Below are 20,572 nucleotides of genomic sequence, written 5' to 3'. Positions count from 1 at the left end.
CTAGTGACTTCTAATGCAATGAAGCAAGATGATCTCAAGGTATGTACAATATATAATGCTCTTTAATCTTGGCATTATTGACAAGTGTGAATGTATGAGCTTGTTTTCCATGTAAATGATGACCAATCGAGTACAAGGACCCAGAAGCCAGAGATCCGGATTACAAGAAAGTCTGCAAGGTATTAACATCATAAATTTTGGTTGATGGACCAGGTATAAGTCTAATTAAAGGAGATTTGTAGTTAGATTTATGGTTCCCATTGAAACTGATAATAACGCTACATTTAAGTGTATCATGGAGATTGTAAACAAACAAAAAAATACTCAGCGAAACCTTCAAGGTCAATCACGATTAGGATTATCTAACTATGCTTGTACCTCAGAAACTTAGTCTTTATGTGCAAGGAAAAGGGTCCAAGCACCTATCATATCGATTAAGTCTTGTCATATACAATGCATCTTTTCATGACCTGCTTCTAAACACTATTTTTCAAATAAAAAAACAGGTTAGCTATAATCATATGATATATATCCTCAAAGACAGCATCATATGATACCATCATAATCTGGGCAAGACAATTCAAATGATTATAACTAACCTGTTTGTTTATTTGAAAAATATTGTGTTTAGAAGCAGGTCATAAAAAGATGCATTGTATATGACAAGACAATCGATATGATAGGTGCTTGGACCCTTTTCCTTGCACATAAAGACTAAGTTTCTGAGGTACAAGCATAGTTAGATAATCAATGAACATAATATCGATGAAGTCCATCTCAAAGGTATGTAAATAACATTTCTAGGGTTTGTAACTGACACTTACATGTAGAACTTGCAATTTGAAAGATGACAGATCTTGAAGACTTTGGATATTGAAGTATCTAGGGTTTGTAAACCCTAGCTAAGGTGCGAATAAGAAAAACCCTACGGATAAAAGTTTAAAACCCTAAGGTTAATCGTTTCCACTGAAAGAAGAAACCCTAGCTTTTGCAAGAAGGATGTGACATCATGCTGATGTTGAGGATAATGAAAATAAATACAAGTCGTCCAAAAATAAGAGGGAGCTGACTTTTCTCAAAAGATAAGTCTTCTATATATTCTCTCTTTGATTACTGCTATTGATATTGTCTCTACCTTTTGATAGTCTCTTGTCTATGTACTTTGCTTAATTATATTTGTTATTCTATAGCCTCCTAATAAAGTGTGCAGGTCAATGATAATAGCTACCTATGATTTGATAGCAGATAAGAGAATTGGAAGAACGTAGTAAAGAGGACGTTCCTGAATACAGGAAGAACAGGAAGTTTGAAATATGCATTTATTGAGAAGTCAAGATATAAGCATCCACTAGATGGCAGCATGAAAGCAAGAAAGTTCACCCAGTAAGGGGGAGAGGATCATGATAAAACACTTGTCTCAGTTGGAAGAGTCACCCATGGTTTTTGAGAGCACCTCATGATTGAAGACCTCATATCTAGAGAGCAAGAATGATCTTAATGATATATTTTTTGTCGATAGAAGGACTGTTGAGTTAGAGGAAAAGATGTTGCCTTCAGAGGGAGCCGGAAGCAGAACTCAACATGGAGAATTGGATTGATACACTACTACTTGAGACTTGAAGAAGCATGCGATCAAGATCCTCCTGGAATTTGAACGATGGAAATTGATTGGTTTACTAGGCTGGCGGTGCTAATGATGAAAGAAGAAATATTGGTGGTTGTTTCTGCTTGAGATTTGTTATGGTTTCTTGGAAGAACATGAAGCAGAATTATGTTGCACTAAGCACTAGGGAGGCAGAAGATATGGAAGTTTGTGCAGCAGTTTAGCTCCGTAAAATGTTTGTTTGATGGTGTGCTAGATTCGACCATGATACTTTGTAATGATCAAGGCAGTATGAAAATTGTCAGAAAACCTGCTTTTCATGGAAGGTCAATGCGCTTTATGATTTGAGAGTATGGTGCAGATAAGGGCAAGAAGCTACAACAACTCTCCACAGATGAACAAGTAGCTGATGTAAGGGAAATATGAGTACTTCCGAGACAAGCTTGGGCTTGTGGATTTCTCCTCCCAGGTTGAGAGGGAGTGAGGTTGGACACCTAGTTCTCCTTGTGTCATGTACTGTGGCTAGGACTAACAACCGTAAGTCAAGTACATGGACACAGATAGGGAGAATGGTGGATTGGATAAGCATCTTGGACAAACATTCTTGAGTCATGTATTGTGGCCGGGACTAACAATTGTAAGTCAAGTACATGGACTCGGTTAAAGAATGGTCCTGTGGACTGACATTTCCATGTGACAAGTACGAAATGGTGTTGTGGAGGACATACTCTAGTGAACCTAGGTGGAGTATGTGCCTAAGAGAGGTAGTGGGGTGTCCTATTGAATGCCTCCCAGCATTGTGCTCTGATCTAGTGGAGAAATAGAGCTTACTTGTCAAAACCTTGGTAATTTGACAATGTTGGTTATGATGATGTTATCATCAACGATGCTTATCACTCTGGATCCTTTCTTATAGAACTTGAGAATATCCCGATGAGTCATTATGAATAGCTTCCTAGTTAAGAGGAGTGTTGAAATTGTAACTAGGTTCGGTCTTCATAATTATGATTTTTTAAAAAGTCAAAAAGAATGTATTTGAGTCAAAAGAGAAGATATTTTTATCATGTTCCATTTGGACATTCAAAAGAAAGAAAATTGAATTTTTATAAGTATGTTTTGTGTCTCCAAGCCGACCAAGTCGACCATCTAGAAATCAAGTCAACTCAGCTAGTAATCACACCTATTCAACCTCATGAAGTGGCTATAAATAAAATCTATTCTTCATTCTCCAAGAAGCATATCATTTGAGGATACATAAACGAAGATTCTAAGGCCCCTGAAGATTGTAATATATGAAAGAGCTAAGGCTCCTTGTCTCTGTGATGATGCAAATTTTCCTAAGGCTATACTTCTTTGTGATGGTATGAATTTCCTGAGGCTACATTCTCCTATGATGATGCGAGTTTCAGAGAAACATTCTTATGTGGCTAAGCAAGTTCCTGTGGCATACAAGTCTCAAATATAATCTCTAACATACGAATATCTGTGCCATGCGAATCTCTGTGGCATACAAGTCTGAAGTATGATCTTTGTGGCATAATAATCTCTATGACATACAAATCTATGTGGCATGCAAAGGCTGGAGTAAAGAATAAAGTTTGCACCTTGTTGACATCTCTATAGATTGATATGTGGCAGCTTGTGGACAATCTTATGGACAAATGTATGATCAATCTTGTGAAAAGACATAAGGAGAATTGACTTGGCACTTGGATAGTATGTCTATTGATCTGGTGAGATGTGACTTGGATTCTATAAGGATTGTTGGGTTTCCCCTTGTGGGTTTTGCCCTGGCCACTGGCCTAATTTCCAGTGTCTCTTGTCTCTTTGTGCATTAGATCTCTACTTGCATATTTAAATGTATAATTGCTTGATGACATAACTAAATAGAGTGAATGCTAAAAGAAGAACATATATACATCTGTCACAAGTAATTATCATGTTCAGAAATTCTAGCTTTCATTCGAATTTCAGAAATTTGGTCTACTCAGGTTCTTATTTCATCTAATCTAGATTAACACTTTGATATATAAATCGATGGGTTGCAGTGTGCTATGGAACTATTCTAACTCAATTCAATCAATGGGTTAAGACCTTTTTAGTACTTTAAAAAATACTTGAGGGTATAATTGAGAGTTGCAATTGCTCATATGTTAGTCCTATTAAAGCCAAATTTACTAATTCACTTCTTCGCCACTATGATTTGTACAATCCATAGTTGTTGTCCATATGTTTCAATACATGGATAGGTATAATTCAATAGATGTCTATCAAATAATGATTCAAATAGTAATGATAGTTTAGACGGGGGGAAGGAAATCGTCAAATAAGTTGAAACCAATTAGAGGTGGTAATGTCAAAAAGAAAAATTAAGAAACATGGATTTGTTTCTTGCTAAAAGATGGATGTGCTCTTATGACAATGAGACTGATGAAGACAAGGAAGTGCCCCTGAGATACAAGCAATATGTGAAAATTTGGGAATCAAAACCCCTTCCTGAGTTGGACACCAATTTTTGTATCACTAGGAAAACATATCAAATTGCTCCATCTAGTTTACATAGGATGGAGCTCAGCTCTTTTCTGTGGATGGAGTAAATGTTCAATATAATAGGGTAGTTGTACTAATGGAGCACGTTGGCCCAATGTACAATTATACACATTGGACATTGTTTGTCCAATATCAATTGAGTATGGAGAGATATGGAATTTCTATAAATTATAATCAAATGAAAGAAACTCATAAAAATAAATGTGTCTGTGTGTCAATGGAAGACCAAAAGCTTAAAGAAATGTTTGTTTTTATAAAAAATTGTCATCATAGAAGTACAACGAAGCTACCCAATTCTAGGAAATAAAATTATAGTTCGTGAAATAAAACCAATAGCTACAAGGAAAGAGTTGTTAATCGATTACAATTTTGAATAGAATAAACTTTAAAGTAAAGAAGTGATTATGTTTAGAAATTTATAATCATTCTTATTAATTGCATTTAAATATGATTTGCAATAGTTTTATCTATTTAATATACCGGTATCTATGTTGCAAGTTGATTCAAGCATTAGGCTAGTTTTTGTTTATTCAATCCCTCTTTCTCGTGTATCTCAATTATTGAATGGGAAATAATGCTCTAGTTGATGTCATTAGAGAAATGGCATAGGCCTCCATGGTTCCACCAAATTGGGATTAAATCCAACATATTGGGTGCTACATGCAACCATTTTGCAATCAGTCGTTAGAAGAAGATGAAGAACATGAATGAATTTCCATTGCAAAAGTAAGGAAACACTAGATAACATAATTTTTTATCAACTAGCAGGACAAAGGTGATAAATCCATTACGCAAAAACAGAAGCTATCTTGAGTTAAAAATTTATTGACGACTAAAAGTTGACAAAAATAGAGGTCAAAACGGAACCTCGTTACAAGCAGTTAGCAGTTACACTAGTTATCAGGAACCATCTGTCAGAAGGACATACATATACAGACGCTAAACAAACTTCCAAATATAAAATGATTTTATACAAATATCCTGCATTTGCTAACAGCCCAACATCAACACAACGGTTGACCATTAATTCAAATCCTTCTAGAAAGCCCAATCTTATTTCAGATACAGTTGGGACAATTTCAACCAGAGATACATCTCTTATCCACAAATCGAGACTAATGTACCTGAAAGCTCATTTAGGAGAGACATAAACCAAGAGAAATATCGTGCCACCCAAATACCCATGGGATACATTACATATGCTATTGCTACTAATTACAGGAAAAAAACCTAATAAAAGACCGCTCAACCACAGGATGAAGAAAACAAAAGAGATGAGACCTTTCCAACACATCTTCACATACTCAGCATTCAGCTGAGGGCTTCATCTGTAAAAGCATTGATTCAGAACATACTTGAGTTCAGTAATTCAAATCTCACTGAAAAATAGAAGTAACTACAGTAAAAAAAGCGCAGTCTTGCAATCATCAAGAGAGAGCTAGCACCAAATGCCATTTTAAAATCACAGCATTAAACTCAGGCTTTCCTATAGCAGAATTCCACATCTGTTTCACTCAAAACTGAATCGGTAAAAATTGATTTTATTAAAAAACAGAGCAGCCAATGATGTTATGACAAGAGCAGAATTTACTGTTTAGGTTGTACAAGTTACTAACCCAGTAAGAAAAACAATGAAAACAGAGCAATATCATGCCCAAACTCATATCACAAAGATATGACTTTAAGCAAAATGCATTCACATTCTTCTATAACTTTCTCTCAAGGTTAACCTAAAGTTCAAGAATTACGTAAGTATAGGAGGAAATTTACCAGGACATGCTTTTGTTCAGAACTTTAATTCAAGCACCAGAAAAAAATCTGCATGTATTAGCCACTCAGTAAATTCAACCAACAAAACGGACAGGTAACTCTTAAAAGCACTGTGGTGAACCCGACAGCCACAATTTCTCTGTACTTGGATGCTCTTCCTTCAACATAAATAATGTGTACCCACTTGAAGATTAACACGAATCATATAGTTCAATATTCTCCCTTTAATTCTGATTAAGAAGTGGAGCAGTGGAGCAATTCAGTTAAATATAATGAGTTTCATCTTAATCCAGTCCAGTTTTAAATTTCATGGAATAAATGTAACAACCTGATCCAGCATAAACTTACTGGGAGGGTGGTTACCTGATAAAAATTTATAAATCAATCAAAGTAACTTGGGGCCAAAACAAACAATATCATAAATAATGGAAAATGACACATCCTTCTACCTTTACACCTTACTAACAACCAACCCAACTCCTGGTCCAAACCAGTGTTCCAATGCAGAAAATGCCAATAAAGAGAAAATGACAACCAAAGGGAAATTTTCCACCCAACCAACGCAACCCATGAAAGCAGGTGATGTGCCCCCCAACACTCCACACAACCAACCCCACCCTCCCCCTTCCACACCCCAACCCCAAGTGGAGCATAATCTCAATGAGAATATGGGATAAAACTCTCAAGTACTCAACAAGATCAACTCACACTGTCCAGCAAACCACACGAGTCAAACATCCAACTGAAACAGCTTATTTGTGGTGAAGAGACCTCTGCACTTACTGCACCCCTATAGCCATCTGGACTATGGTGTGCAATAACACCCACTCTGTTGAAAATGTAACTAGGTTCAGTCTTCATAATTATTATTGTACTTGTATCAATGTATTTCATGTGAAAACAAAAAGATGAAAAAGAAATTATTGTTATTATTATTATTTTCTAGTCAAAGCATGTTGTTCATGCTTCTAGGGTTTATTGAGTCAATAAGAAAATTTATCATTTGTCATGTGCTTCAATACTGCTTCCTTCGACCTGCAACTTCGGCCCTATAGCAACTGCAGAAACCCTAATCCAGCTTCCTCTTTAGACCTTCCTTGAGCAAGACAGCTCCTCCCAAGATCAACGAGGTCAAGATAGAGCATTTTTCCTTCCAGCAACGAGATTGCACTTCATCCTACTACAAATCAGATCTACAATTTTGGCCTCCTTTGTAGCTGCAGAAACCCTAGACTTTCGCACGTGTGAGAGAGAGATAGCCCAAAAACAAGCCTTCTTCTTCTAGACCTTCACTCTTCTTGTCTTCTTGCTTCCCAACTATAGATCAAACTTTTTCCTTTAGATCGAACTTCTTAGTGAGTGAGTGACAAATGAGGTCAAACTACTCCTTTATATAGCCTTTCCAGGGAGTCGAATTCCCTCCTTTGGGCCAACTTGAAGTTGTCGGGGCCGACTTGTACTTTTGGAGTTTCCATGACTTTCTAGACTCAAAAATAATTCTCTTTCCAATCACATTTTTCCCGGAAGGCTCTTATAAACATGAGGTTGACTCCTTTGACTCATAAGTCGTGACAATAAATCCTAAGACCTAACAAACCCTAGAAGCATGAAAAACATTCTTTTACCTAGAAGACCATCAATAAGAAGCATGAAGCCCATGTTTTAATAATAATAACCTTTTATTTTCTTCTTTTGTTTGTTACATAGCATACATATTGAAATGAGTACAACAACAATTATGAAGACCGAAACTAGTTACATTTTCAACCCTCCCGCTTAGCTAGGGAGGTATTCATAATTGTACAACTAGTACAACATCATTCTCAAACTAAAGAGTTCTCATAAGAAGAGTCGGATTGATAAGCCAACTGTAAGCATCATCATTATAACCAGCATTGTCTCTGAGGCCTAACTAAACAAGCTCTACTTCATTCAAGATCATTATGCTGGGAGGCTTTATGTGTTATACCGCACTACCTCTATAAGGCCCAAACCCCATTTGGATGTTCACAAGGTATGTCCTTTTAGGACTATTCTTATCTTGGATCTCCAATCCTAAGCCCTCAAAGAATATGGATCCTCTTCGACTTCTCTTCTCTTGGATACATGTCCTATCCTCAAAGAGTGTTGGAACCTTTCTTTTCTTGGATTCTACATCCTCAAGGAAACCACAGAGGTTTATCCAATCCTCCACCATTCTCTTTTCATCACCTAAAGAAGAGAATGCACATGTGATGTCCAGCATCACTCCACCTCAACTAGAGAGGATATCCCTATTCCCTCTTGCCAAATGAATAGATCCTTGCTCCTATATAAGGAGACTCCTTTGCTTTTTCTCAAAACCAAAGAAGATTCTAGACTTCCTTTTTATTTGGAAAATCAACACCACAAGCCTTATAGCTTGTTTTTATAAGAGTATCAACTATCAATTCTTTATAGTTGTCTGGCTCCCTCTTTTCTCTGCATCTCATCATATCGAGTCTACTTCCTTTTGAGGTGTCATGGAGCCATCTTCTCTCTTCAATCTTGTGAGAGGATCCAAGTCATTTTTCTTGCCCATCACATTCATCTTCAACATCATAGATGAAGGCATTGCATTGAGCCTTTCCAAACTTCATGTTGATCTCAACTTCCTCATGAGAGTGATGTCCTTTGACCTTTAGGTTATCTTCTCGCACTACTACCTTTCAATCCTAATATGAGCACATCTTGACTTCACAGTTGCAAGGTACCAGATGTTGAGCTTCCCTCAACATTCTTCATACATTTCCATCCATACAGTTGAACTTGCTTCAACTATCATCATGTATTCCTACAACATCTTTCCAAGTAGCAAAATAGTATTTTAACCAGATAACCAACAATAATTAAAAATACACTCACCTCCTCATGATTACCTTCTCAACAGATATCAACATCCTTATGGTCCATCTCCACATGAATATTTCTTCATGCATCAGAGTGCCCAAGGATTGAACTTGATTACCAAGTTACAACCTTTTCTTCCGGAGATTATACTAGATATTAGTCATTATTTTACATATTCTAGAGAAAGTCTTAATCTTTTTATATATCCTTAAGTCAAAATCTTCCTTTAAAACATCATACGATCATACTAAGCATGTTACAAGATTCTATCCACGTGAATCTTGTTCAAGAGTCACTTCCAATGTGTATCCCTATGCCTCTTATTCCACCATCTAGTTAGTTATATGTCTCATAATGAACCTGCATCCTGAGCCATTACATTCCTTCATCCCTTTACCAGTACTGTTTCCACATTACATGGAATGAATACTAAACTTGTCATAGTGCTTCTCCCAAGAACCTCAAAAATGACAGTTCTTATAGGATCATGATGATCCACCTTAGCAAGATGACTACCTCTAACATAATGTTAGATAATGCCTCGATGAACAATATGCAAAATGGTCTATTTAACAACTTTTAAAGACTAGATGATCACATGCTTCTCTTTATGATGTTATGCAAAATCAAGATTCCTTTTAAAATAAACAACAATGCACACTATCCTAAAGGAAAGATTTGCCCTCATAAAGAACCCGACAAACAGTATGCCTTCTTCAATAGTAAAGATCTTTCACATCTTCTTTCTTTGGCTTATTCTCAGGTTCTCCTGTTTCCTCAGCCATGTGAACCTCGCTTCTTTCCTTTCTCTTGTTGTTCTGTTGGCTTGGATAGTCCCTCTTAAAGTGTCCATATTCATTGCACTTAAAACATTGAATCTTGGACATATCTTTCTTCTTGGACTTCCCAAACTTTCCTTTCTTCAGCTTCTTGACTCGAGCTAGAAAGGCTTGAGACTGTTCATTTGATCCAATGCCATCTTTTATCTTGATCCTTGATTCTTCCAAAATGCATTGAGCCTGTAACTCATCAAAAGGGGTTGAATCTTTCTTAGAGTAGATGCTTGTTGAAAAGTTGCTCCATTTTGGTGGCAATGCATTTAGTACACAGATGGTCATTTCTGAATCAGAAATTGTCTCTCCAAGCCCTTGCAAGTGATCTCTTAATTGAGAGATCTTCATTAGAAAGGATGTCATGTCCTCATCCTTTGATTTTTAAACTCGTATAGTTTATTCCGCAAAGACATCTTTTGTCTTGATGTACTTCCAGAGTACAAGTTCACTAGCTTGTCATACATAGCCTTGGAAGTTTTTAAATTCGCAACAAATGGAACAAGAGGATCTTTAATGGATTCAACTATGATCCTTTTTGCCCTTACTTCCCCTTTCTTGTACTTTGCTAGTTCTTGAATCTTTTCTTTGCTAGGTTCAGTAATTTCCCCAGTTACATACTCCATTACCTTATGTTCTATAAGTGTCAATTCAATCCTTTTCTTCCATGCTAGGAAATTTGATGCTCTAACGAGCTTATTGCTCTCCTTGCAAAAAGAACCCATATGATCTGTAGATTCAAACGTAGAGTAATAATATGATACTTACTTGATAACCAAGATTCTCCTCTTCCTTGATGATGTTTCCAACCTTTATTGATGCCCTCAGGACCTTTGAAGAAACTTCAATAGTGTCCTTGAAAGATGCTTCCTTCAAAGATGTCTTTCAATAGATCTCCTTTTCTCAGGAGATAACCTTTCTTGTAGTTTTCCTCTCAAGCCTTCCTTTGATGCGAGCTTGATGTAGTCTTGATCTTCTTCAATGTAGAAACCTTCTTTCCAAATCAATAGGTCTTCTACTTTTTTTCTTCCACGAATGATTCCTCTTGACAAGCAAAACCTTTCTTTGTGTCCACAAGATGATCCTTCCAGCTACCTTCTTGTTCACCTTAGCTCTGATACCATGTTGGAAAATTCAAGGTGGCAACTTATTAAATAATTTTCATTAACCTTAATATTTGCTTGTGAACTTAGTCTTCTTTGTTCTTTATTTAGATCTTTTCATCAAAGAAATATCAAGAACAAAAAAAGTAGCAATGAGGACACAGGAATTAGGCTCTCAACCTGGGCAAAACCCCTCCAAGGGGAAAACCCGAAAAAATTCTTCTCTTCTTATAGAATCTGCTTCAGATGAGACAACAAAAACCCAAACCCTAAACCAAGTCCTTCTCCAAGTACCAATTCAACCCTTCCAACAAGTTTGTCCTTGATCTAACACTAACCAGCTTCAAACTGCAACTTCGACCTCCCAGCTTCAATACTACTTCCTTCGACTTGCAACTCCAGCCCTATAGCAGCCGCAAAAACCTTAATCCAACTTCCTCTTGAGACCTTCCTTGAGCAAGACAACTCCTCCCAAGGTCAACGAGGTCAAGATAGAGTATTCTTCCTTCCAACAACAAGAGACTACACTTCATCCTATTGCAACTCGGATTTGCAATTTCAGCCTCCTTTGTAGCTACAAAAACCCTAGACTTTCGCACATGTGAGAGAGAGATAACCCAAAAACAAGTCTTCTTCTTCTTCTAGACCTTCGCTCTTCTTGTCTTCTTGCTTCCCAGCTATAGATCAAACTTTTTCCTTGAGATTGAACTTCTTAACGAGTGAATGACAAAAGAGGTCGAGCTGCTCCTTTATATAGCCTTTCCAGGGGGTCGAATTCCCTCCTTTGGGTTGACTTGCACTGTTGGAGTTTCCAGGGCTTTCTAGACTCAAAAATAATTCCTTTTCCAATTACATTTTGCCCAGAAGGCTCTTATAAACATGATGTTGACTCCTTCGACTCATGACAAACCCTAGAAGCATGAAGAACATGCTTTTACCTAGAAGACCACCGATAAGAGGCATGAACCCCATGTTTTAATAATAATAACTTTTTCTTTTCTTCTTTTGTTTGTTACATAAGATACCTATTGAAATGAGTACAACAACAATTATGAAGACCAAAACTAGTTACATTTTCAACAGTTAACAATTGAATTGGGAACTTATTATCACAAGAAGTTGAAATTCTCATAGATTTCCTTCCAAGAACAAAAATGCATGTAAGTAATCCACCAATCTACAATCCATGATGGCAAAAACTATTAAAATACATACTTCCTTTGCATATCTAGTGGAAAACTATCCATAATTATGGAGAATTTACTTACAACATTCTCCAAGTTTTGTATACATATGGGATTATGGAGCAAGGAGATTAGTTTATAAAAATACAATATGTAATGAATATATCACCCAATAATCAAACAAGACTTCCCAACAGAGATATTGATGCTACAGTGCTCAATAAATAGATAGGGCACCATAAGCAAGAGTATACAATGCAGAGAAAGATGATCTCCAAGTATGAGGATTTGATTCAATACCTCCTTTTACAACTAAAACTGTACTTAATAATAAAATTCCCAATCCACAAGGTACAACTCAGTGGGAACCTGTTAGGACAGTTACCATTGTCAACTTAGTAACCTATTCTCTGCACTTTATGCCATGTTAAGCTAACAAACCCACTATACTACTTTGACTTCAACATTTGAGATTTCTAAACTCTCATAGTCTTCATCATACATTGTTTCCCTTAACTTGGAAAATTTTGCTTCACTAAGCTATCTTGATTCTTTTTCTTTGAAGCTCAATAGGCTCTCGAGTCTCTTCACAAACATGTTTTGACCTTTTCTTCGACTCTAAGCAATTTTTTTATACGCTTAAATATTTGATTAAAGTGACTTATGCAATTTTTTTGCATTATCTCTTCAAAAGTTTGCCTCTTTTCATGTGTTTGCTTCACTAAGCTATCTTGATTCTTTTTCTTTGAAGCTCAATAGGCTCTCGAGTCTCTTCACAAACATGTTTTGACCTTTTCTTCGACTCTAAGCAATTTTTTTATACGCTTAAATATTTGATTAAAGTGACTTATGCAATCTTTTTGCATTATCTCTTCAAAAGTTTGCCTCTTTTCACGTTTCACATGAAACATAATTTTCTACTATACTTCTCATTTCATGGGAAAATTATTTTCTTGAAACATAACCTGTTTCACATGGAAATTATTTTCCTGCAATACAGTGTGTTTCGCATGGAAATTATTCCCCTAACACACTGCCTATTTTGCATGAAAATTATCTTTACATGATACAATGTTTTGCATGACTTTTACTTAGTGGCAATAAAGTAACTTTTTGACCAATTTTTGGCTTCACCTTCTATCGCATCTTCAAAAGATTTCATTGTTGTGACATATTGCATGAACATTATTTTTTTGAGCCCTTGTCCGTTTATCACATTTTCAATTTTTTAATCTTTGCAACATATCACACTACAAATTTTGATGCGACATATCACGGTATCAAAGTTTATTCGCATGTAACATGTTGCATAAAAATTATATTTCATGTGATATGAAGTTTGAAAATTTGCGGCATGTGATATGAAGTTTAAAAATCTGCATCATGTGATGAGCAAAGTTTGGAAATTTGCAACATACAATACAAAGTTTGGAAATTTGCAACATACAATACAAAGTTTGACAATTTGTGACATGCAATAAGCGAAGTTTGAAAATTTGCAACATGTGATGAGCGAAGTTTGAATATTTGTGACATGCAATATGAAGCTTGAAAATTTGCAACATCCAATAAAAAGTTTGAAAATTTGTGGCATGCGATACGAAGTTTGAAAATTTGAGACTTGCAATACGAAGTTTGAAAATCTATGACATGCAATAAGCAAAGTTTGAAATTTCGCAACATGCTATACTAAGTTTGAAAATTTGTGACATATGACATGCATTTTTTCTACCATTTGCACAACACATGTTAATATTTTTATCATAATTTTTACCTTAAACTTTGTTTTGTGTGCTCCTTATACCATTGGAAAGTCTCATCGAGCTCTACAACTTATTTGGTATATGTTTTAAAAGATTCCTTACCATTTGTTCTATATTTGCAAATTTGTATACAAGCATGTTGTCACCAACCCAAAAACCTAATAACACAACATTTCAACGAAGGCGTCTGTGAAATCATCATCAACAGTATCAGAGATCAAACTTAGGGAAGTAGATTTGAACTCCTTATTAAGTTGCCAATTGAATTCTTTATGTTAAATCCACTTTCCTAAAACATGGTTTACCATATCCATAAAAATCAATAATTGCCCTTGTATCTACATCAAGGTTCTCAGGGAACCCCAAGATATTTGAAAAATCAAAAGGAGCATACTAGCTAGCTAGCCATGGCGGTAATTCCATTTCTTCTTTTTTGCTTCAAGGTCTTCAATATAACACTGAAAAATGAAATTTAAAGAGAACAATGATCACACCTTGTACAAGTACCAAGGTGGAGTCACGAAGACGAGCTTTTCTTATAGAGCCTTCACATTGATCAATGAGTTGACCGTTACATTTAGCGAAGTCTTTAAAATTTGTAAGGAACGAGGGCTTTGTCCCTTCATGGAGTTGCCATGTGAGAAGATCTTCAATACAGCACTCACAAATTTCTCATGAAGCGTATTCTTCAAATTACCCAAGTGAATGGACTTCATCCCAACAGTGATGTCAAAATGTTGCCACTTGAATTGTATTTAATGATAAAAGTTCTAATCCACAAGGTATAACTCAAGGGGCAACTATTGGGATGATCACCATTGTCACCTCAATAACCTTATCCTTTGTACTTTGCATCATCTCTCTTCCTGCTCAAGGGGGCATCCCTGATAGGATTACTAAGACCAAACAATGAGGCAAAAGATGAAGTTCAGAGTAGCCTTAGTACAACAAAATTTTGGGGTTTTTAGGGTTTTAAATGGGTGATGGAAGATAGTAGATATTGATGCCAAATCCAACAAGGGCAATGGAGTCAAGGTGGATCAAAAGACTTATGAGGTTAGGAAGAAATGGTCTTAAGAATTGGCTTATTTTTGTTAATGATTAGGGCTTACAGACTTGAACCAAAGGAAGAATAATCCTTATCCAATCAAGATCAATAATGAATATCAAGGTTTGCAAGAAGGGAACCTCGATGGAAAAACCTTCACCAACAAGATCAACTATGACTTGATGAATTTACTCAATATTTTTGCCAATGATCCACACGGAAGAACAAAGCATGACACCAAATAATCAACAAACCAAAAAAGGTAGAGGGAACGAAAAACACCAGAACATCTTCCTTCCAAGTGGTGGACTTCCCCCTCAAGTAGATTGATCTTGAAGGCTTGTAGAAAACTTAAGCATTTCACCATTACTCCTTATCACCATTAATCTTTACACAACAAATAATAACCAACATAAAGAAGCTTCAAGAATTGACAACTATCATCCACAACAAAAGAACCCCTTACACAACCATATGCTCCAAGAAAGATGTGCCAATTAAGTGGATGTGTGACTTCCAAGGTGGAATGTTCCTTTATGTCATGAGAAAAATCCCTTCGAAAGTGAGTGACCCTCCAAAACAACTCCAAAAGTCATGTACAAAACTTCAAGGTTTACAAGTCCTCATCAAAAGTGTGATTTATGACTCTCAAGGCCCCTCCAAGAGTACACATAGTCTCCTGGTAAAATATCCCCATCAATGATGAGGGAAAAGCCATCAAAAAGGGGGTGGCCCCACAAAATCAACTACAAAGGTCAAGTGTGAGGTCTCCAAGGTAGAATGGTACTCCTCAAAACATGATAGTGACTTCCATGAATCACAAGAGAGCTCAGCAAGCCTACACATGTCACAATAAAGTACTAATGTAATCTCCAAGCGAGATGTCCCATCAAATGATGTGACACATGCCTCAAAAAGAGTGAATAAAGTGAGCTGTCAAAAATCTAGAATGCAACATGGCATGAGAAACCCTAGTACATAAAGAATAGCTCAAAATAGTTTTGACCAATGCCTTGGGAATCATGAACTACCTTGAAAAGTGTAAACTGGAAACTGTGAAAATGTCCAAAATCTGAATGATGCTAATGCCATGTCAAAACCTAGGCCCTAGGGAGCTTCAATAAAGGGACTATGGATCATCAAATATTACATCACATGATCAACAAATTTGCCACCAAATCCTCCATGAAACCAACAAGTACTCCAACTGTCCAATGTTCTTAGTGATAACAATCATAGAGTAGTGACAAAATTTGTTGAAATTAGCGAGAAAAGTGATTCCTTGATTTGTGCCTTAATTCAAGGAGTCAAAGTTGAGTTCCTTTTATGCATGGTCGAGTTCCTAAAATTTAGGAGTTTCCCTACAAATTAGGAGTGCATGAGGCTGATGTGTTGAAATTGAAAGTCAAGTTCTTGATTTTCTGGTGTGAGTTAGTTTGGAAACTGAGAGAACAAGTGGAGTTAGTTAACAAGTTGGGTTAACTGTTGTTAACTAGAAAAGCACCAGTTCGACTTTCAACATAGAACTCACTAATTTTAACCATTTGAATTTTCTTTAAATCGAGGAACGAAGGCACAAGTTTAATCATTGTTTTGGTGAGCACGAGTTGGTGAGACCAAGCAATAGGAAGCACAAATTTGTTCATGGAGCTTGTGAGAGAAAGAGTGTGCAAGAGAAGCTTGTGCACAAGTTGGTAGAGGGCAGCAGAGATCGGCAGTCTTGCAAGGGTTTCAAGCTTAGAACAAGCAGGAAAGACAAGTGCGTCTTTCAGATTGAAACAAGTTGCATTTGTAAGAGATCTAATGCTCAGTTTCTATCAATAAATTTTTCATCAAGCAGAGGGTTTTCCAATTTGGGTTCCCTAGTAAAAAAATTGTCTTGAATTGTGTGATTGTGTTTAATTTCTGTTCCTAATTCCGCTGCAAATTGAGCAGAGAAATTTTGTGTTTGTAAGAAAAGGTGTTTTTTCAGATTGTTCTTATCAGCATACCAGAATTTCGTGGAAATTCTACAAAATTCAATAGGATCACCCTAGGCAAAATGAGGGGTCACACCTCCAATGTTAGTGAGTTGAGTAAAATCTAATTGGCTTAAAACCATCAAAGAGTAGCTTTAGCACATCATCTTAGGACTAATGTTTTTGTGTACCGAATTTGAATTTGAAAACATTTAACCAAGACCACTACTGAGGTTAACTAATACAAAATAAGAGGGTTATTGCAGTTTCATAAAAATGGTCTTTGTAAGAGGTAGTTCTATTGTTATCAGGACTTGATGGTCTGTGATAACTGAATGTTTGTTTAGGGTAGTTACTTGCCTTTCGGCCGCTTGTTTCCAATAGCCGCAATATTTCTACACTTTGAATATTAGTATTGTGTCATTCACAATTACATTTTGTTGTGCTAAAAATAAATTTTCACATATTTTCCTTGGCCTTTTAGTTATCTATAAGCAATTATTCCAATGTGGCCATGGTAATGATCATTAAGACCTTTCAGTCAGCACCCAGTAAGGCTTTTAAGGACCAACCCTTCAAAGCATTGGCGTTTCAGTTGAGAATAAAACAAGTCTGATAATTTTCACCATATCCGAGGCTCACAATAAAAACTCTCGCGATACCCTAAAATTGGAATAAAGCCACACAGTTAAACCCTTACGTGCTACTTTTGTCCATTCAATCAAGCGTTAGCGTGGAAAGGATAAAGCCATATAGTTAAGCCCTTAATTGCTATGTCTGTACATTCAGTCAATTGATAGCTTGTAAATGATATGGGGATATGGGTCCATTGAAATTGTACTCCAGAAATTGCCCACCAACTGGTTATTGCAAACAACCGACCAATACATCTCGCTCAATTTGTTGTTACAGGAGAACCCATTAAACCATATAGAGAGAGAGAGAGATTTTGCTTTATACATACATTCCCTGAACCCCTTAATTCAACTTTGGCATCGGGAAACAAAACGAAGCAATAAAACAAATTTGAACTGACCTGTACATACACGCACTTTTGAATGATAAGTAATCAGGAGGTGGGTTGGGTTTCTTTGTCGTCGTTCTTATTACTCTTGTTACTCTTGGAAGTGGAGAGGGAAGGCAGGGGATTGGATCCTTTGATGAACCAGCCAAGTGCGAAGAAGGAAACACCGGCCAAAATGGCAGTTCCCCATGCCTGAGAATACCACCTGCTGTACTGCCTAATGGCGAACTTCCACTGCTCTCTCAGAGTTGAAGGATCAGGATTATGTGAATCGGGAGGATTCGGAAACTGAACACGTTTCCAATTCTCGCCCAACTCGGGAGGATTTGGATAATGGGCTCGTTGGTTTGTTGGAGGAACCGAACTTGGTGCTTTGGGTATTTCTCCGGCCATTTTTGCAAAGATATTTACATTGTGTTGCCACAATAATATATACACAAAAAATTCAGCCGCCTGAACTTCATAAATTTATACACAAAACTATGCTGCCTCCGCCTAAACTTGATCGAAACTTTCAAAGGCTCATGCCATTGCCCCCAGCGGTAAAGATTGAGTCGAAACTTCTCAAAGAGGTCATGCCATTCCCCAGCAAGAAATCTCAAATTTCCAAACTTTTCTATTTTCTCAACCAAAATTGGTTGTAGTTAGCATTCACAACGCACAAATGAGTATTAATAAGAACTTGTGAGTTGGTAAAGGTTGAAATGTCTTGAAACATTTCTATTTTATGATTTTATAAAAAGGTCTTATGTTAAAGAGATATTTACTTCTCGAAACTCATTGTGATGAGTCAATATTAATATGTTAAAGAGATATTTACTTCTCGAAATTCATTGTGATGAGTGAATATTCATATTTTTACTAGTTTTCCAATTTATGATCTCTTTAAAAAACATAAAAGTTTAAGTTTTTTTAATGATGAATTATATTGGATGGTTCGAAATGCTTTGATCAAAAAAAGTTTTATGTGATTTAAAAAAAAAAAATCTTTCTTTTAAAAACATAAATTCTTAACTATTAGACCCATTTAAACTACACTTATAAACTATGATATACTCATCCTCCCTAAAACAACAAAACATGAATCAAAGCCTCTCAAATGGGTTATGTCATCCTCCTACTTTCCCCTAGTAAGATGTGTTTTATGTAAAGTATTTTTTATGTTATCAGTCATAACCACATCAAAGTACGATAGAATCCTCGCAATCTAGGTTACATAAATGATTGGAAACCTTGTGAAAGGCTACTTTTTATTCAAGTTGGTTAAGTGTGCACATCCTTACTAGTGAGAAAAATGAATGGACGAAAGCACCTCTTTGTAATTAGAGTGTATAATTGTTTTAGTAGGTGAGTTTATTTGTTTTCATCTTTATAGGATTATATCTTAGGATCTATTAAGAGGCTTAAGACATAGATCCACTTACTGGCATCAACGAATCTAGAGACATGTATATTTGAGAATCCACACACATATATATCCAAGAAATTTAATTCAACTAATGTATGACTTATAGTGATTTATCTAATTATTACTTTTGTTTTCAAAGCTTAAAACATGAGATAAGGAGTTCATAGACATATGTGGCCTAGAAAGGTAATATAGTCATTTGTATATTTGTCATTTCTACTATTAAAGATTTTTTTGTTTCCAAAGCTTGCAAAATGAGATAAGGAGCATATAAACATATGTGACCTAGAAAGATAATATAGGCATTTGTAAATTGTCGTTTCTATTTCAAAAGTTTGGAAAATGAGATAGGGATTGTCCAATGACCTTCTAAAGCTCTCTAAGCCTTTGAAGAATAACAATTTACTTTCTCTCTAAAGGAGTACTCAAAAAAAAAAAGGAGAAGGAAGGATGAATAAAATGATTCATGACATACCTACAACTCTAGAGATTAAAGTGTTGAAAGATGTAATTAGTTTCAGTGTTCATAATTGTACCTCTATGTATTTTATGTAAAAAGAAAAAAAAAAAAGAGAGAAAAAGAAAAATGATTTTAAAGCATGGGTTTCATGCTCAAAAGAATTTTTATTATTATTAAATAAGCATGTTCTTCATGCCTCTAGGTTTTGTTGAGTCAAAGAGTCAAAGTCCTATTTGGGCCTCTTGAAAAGAGAAAGAAAAATGAATTTTTAATATGGAATTTTGGGTCAAAAACCCCTTACCAAGTCGGCCTACACGACAAGTCAGCCTTGCCCCAATGGACATCTATGTTCGCACCCCTCTAGACAGTATAAATAGAAGATGATATAAGCTCATTTGGACACACACTTGGATGTGTTTTTGGTCTGAAATTTTGCAGAAGAATGGAGATAAAGTGGAGAGACGAAGTCTGAAATGGAAGAAGAGTTTCTTCTTGAGATGGAATATGTGGAAATTTTGCCTTGGTACTTCTCAGGTTGATGATATCTTGATGCTAAATTTGTTGAGCAAAATGGAAGGTTTGACTTGGCATCTAGAGGTGGAAACTGTTAAACACATACATGGCAGCAACAGAAGATGAATGATAAGTAGGAGAGTACATCTATTATTGACAATGATATGCATTTAAAGTACATAGTGTGACCGTTGGGTTCCACATCCCAAGGTCTCTTAGACTCTCATGGTTGTTCACATTCTACACCAACCCATAGAGGATTAGGTGTCCAACATTCCCCCCCTTAATCTGAAGGGGTATGTATGAGTCCAAGAAGAGAGATGTAATACAAAACGAGCAAAAATGCATGGCAACACTAGGCTGAATGTGCTCTCTGAAATGTTGGCATAAAGGGAGGTGGTTTAAGGATTACCACCAACACTGGAACACTTAGTGCAGTTCCCGGAACTCTTCCAAGTCTGGCATGAAGCTCAGGTTTTCTGCTAGAGGA

The 20,572-nt window shown here is 36.2% G+C and overlaps 1 protein-coding gene across 1 annotated transcript; it reads right to left on the bottom strand.

Annotated features, from left to right (window-relative positions):
• Positions 1-4,962: 4,962 nt before the first annotated feature.
• Positions 4,963-18,161, bottom strand: LOC149158022 (uncharacterized). The gene is made up of 2 exons (XM_089436090.1): positions 17,714-18,161; positions 4,963-5,481 (listed from the first exon to the last, which is right to left on the bottom strand). Exon 1 carries the CDS (start codon positions 18,092-18,094, stop codon positions 17,747-17,749), a length of 348 nt encoding a protein of 115 aa, XP_089292216.1. The 5' UTR covers positions 18,095-18,161; the 3' UTR covers positions 4,963-5,481; positions 17,714-17,746.
• Positions 18,162-20,572: the final 2,411 nt, after the last annotated feature.

Source organism: Pinus tabuliformis, chromosome 5_2 (genome assembly GCF_031772625.1).
Source record: "Pinus tabuliformis cultivar Carrire ecotype Pingquan chromosome 5_2, CPIR1, whole genome shotgun sequence".
In the NCBI taxonomy this organism is placed as follows: Eukaryota; Viridiplantae; Streptophyta; class Pinopsida; order Pinales; family Pinaceae; genus Pinus; species Pinus tabuliformis.
Note: the sequence above shows the minus strand (reverse complement) of the source record. Positions and strands in the feature narration are given on the sequence as shown.

Bases quoted from the DNA above. Each gene is read 5' to 3' on its own strand.
- LOC149158022 (XM_089436090.1), bottom strand. From the start codon at position 18,094: ATGGCCGGAGAAATACCCAAAGCACCAAGTTCGGTTCCTCCAACAAAC.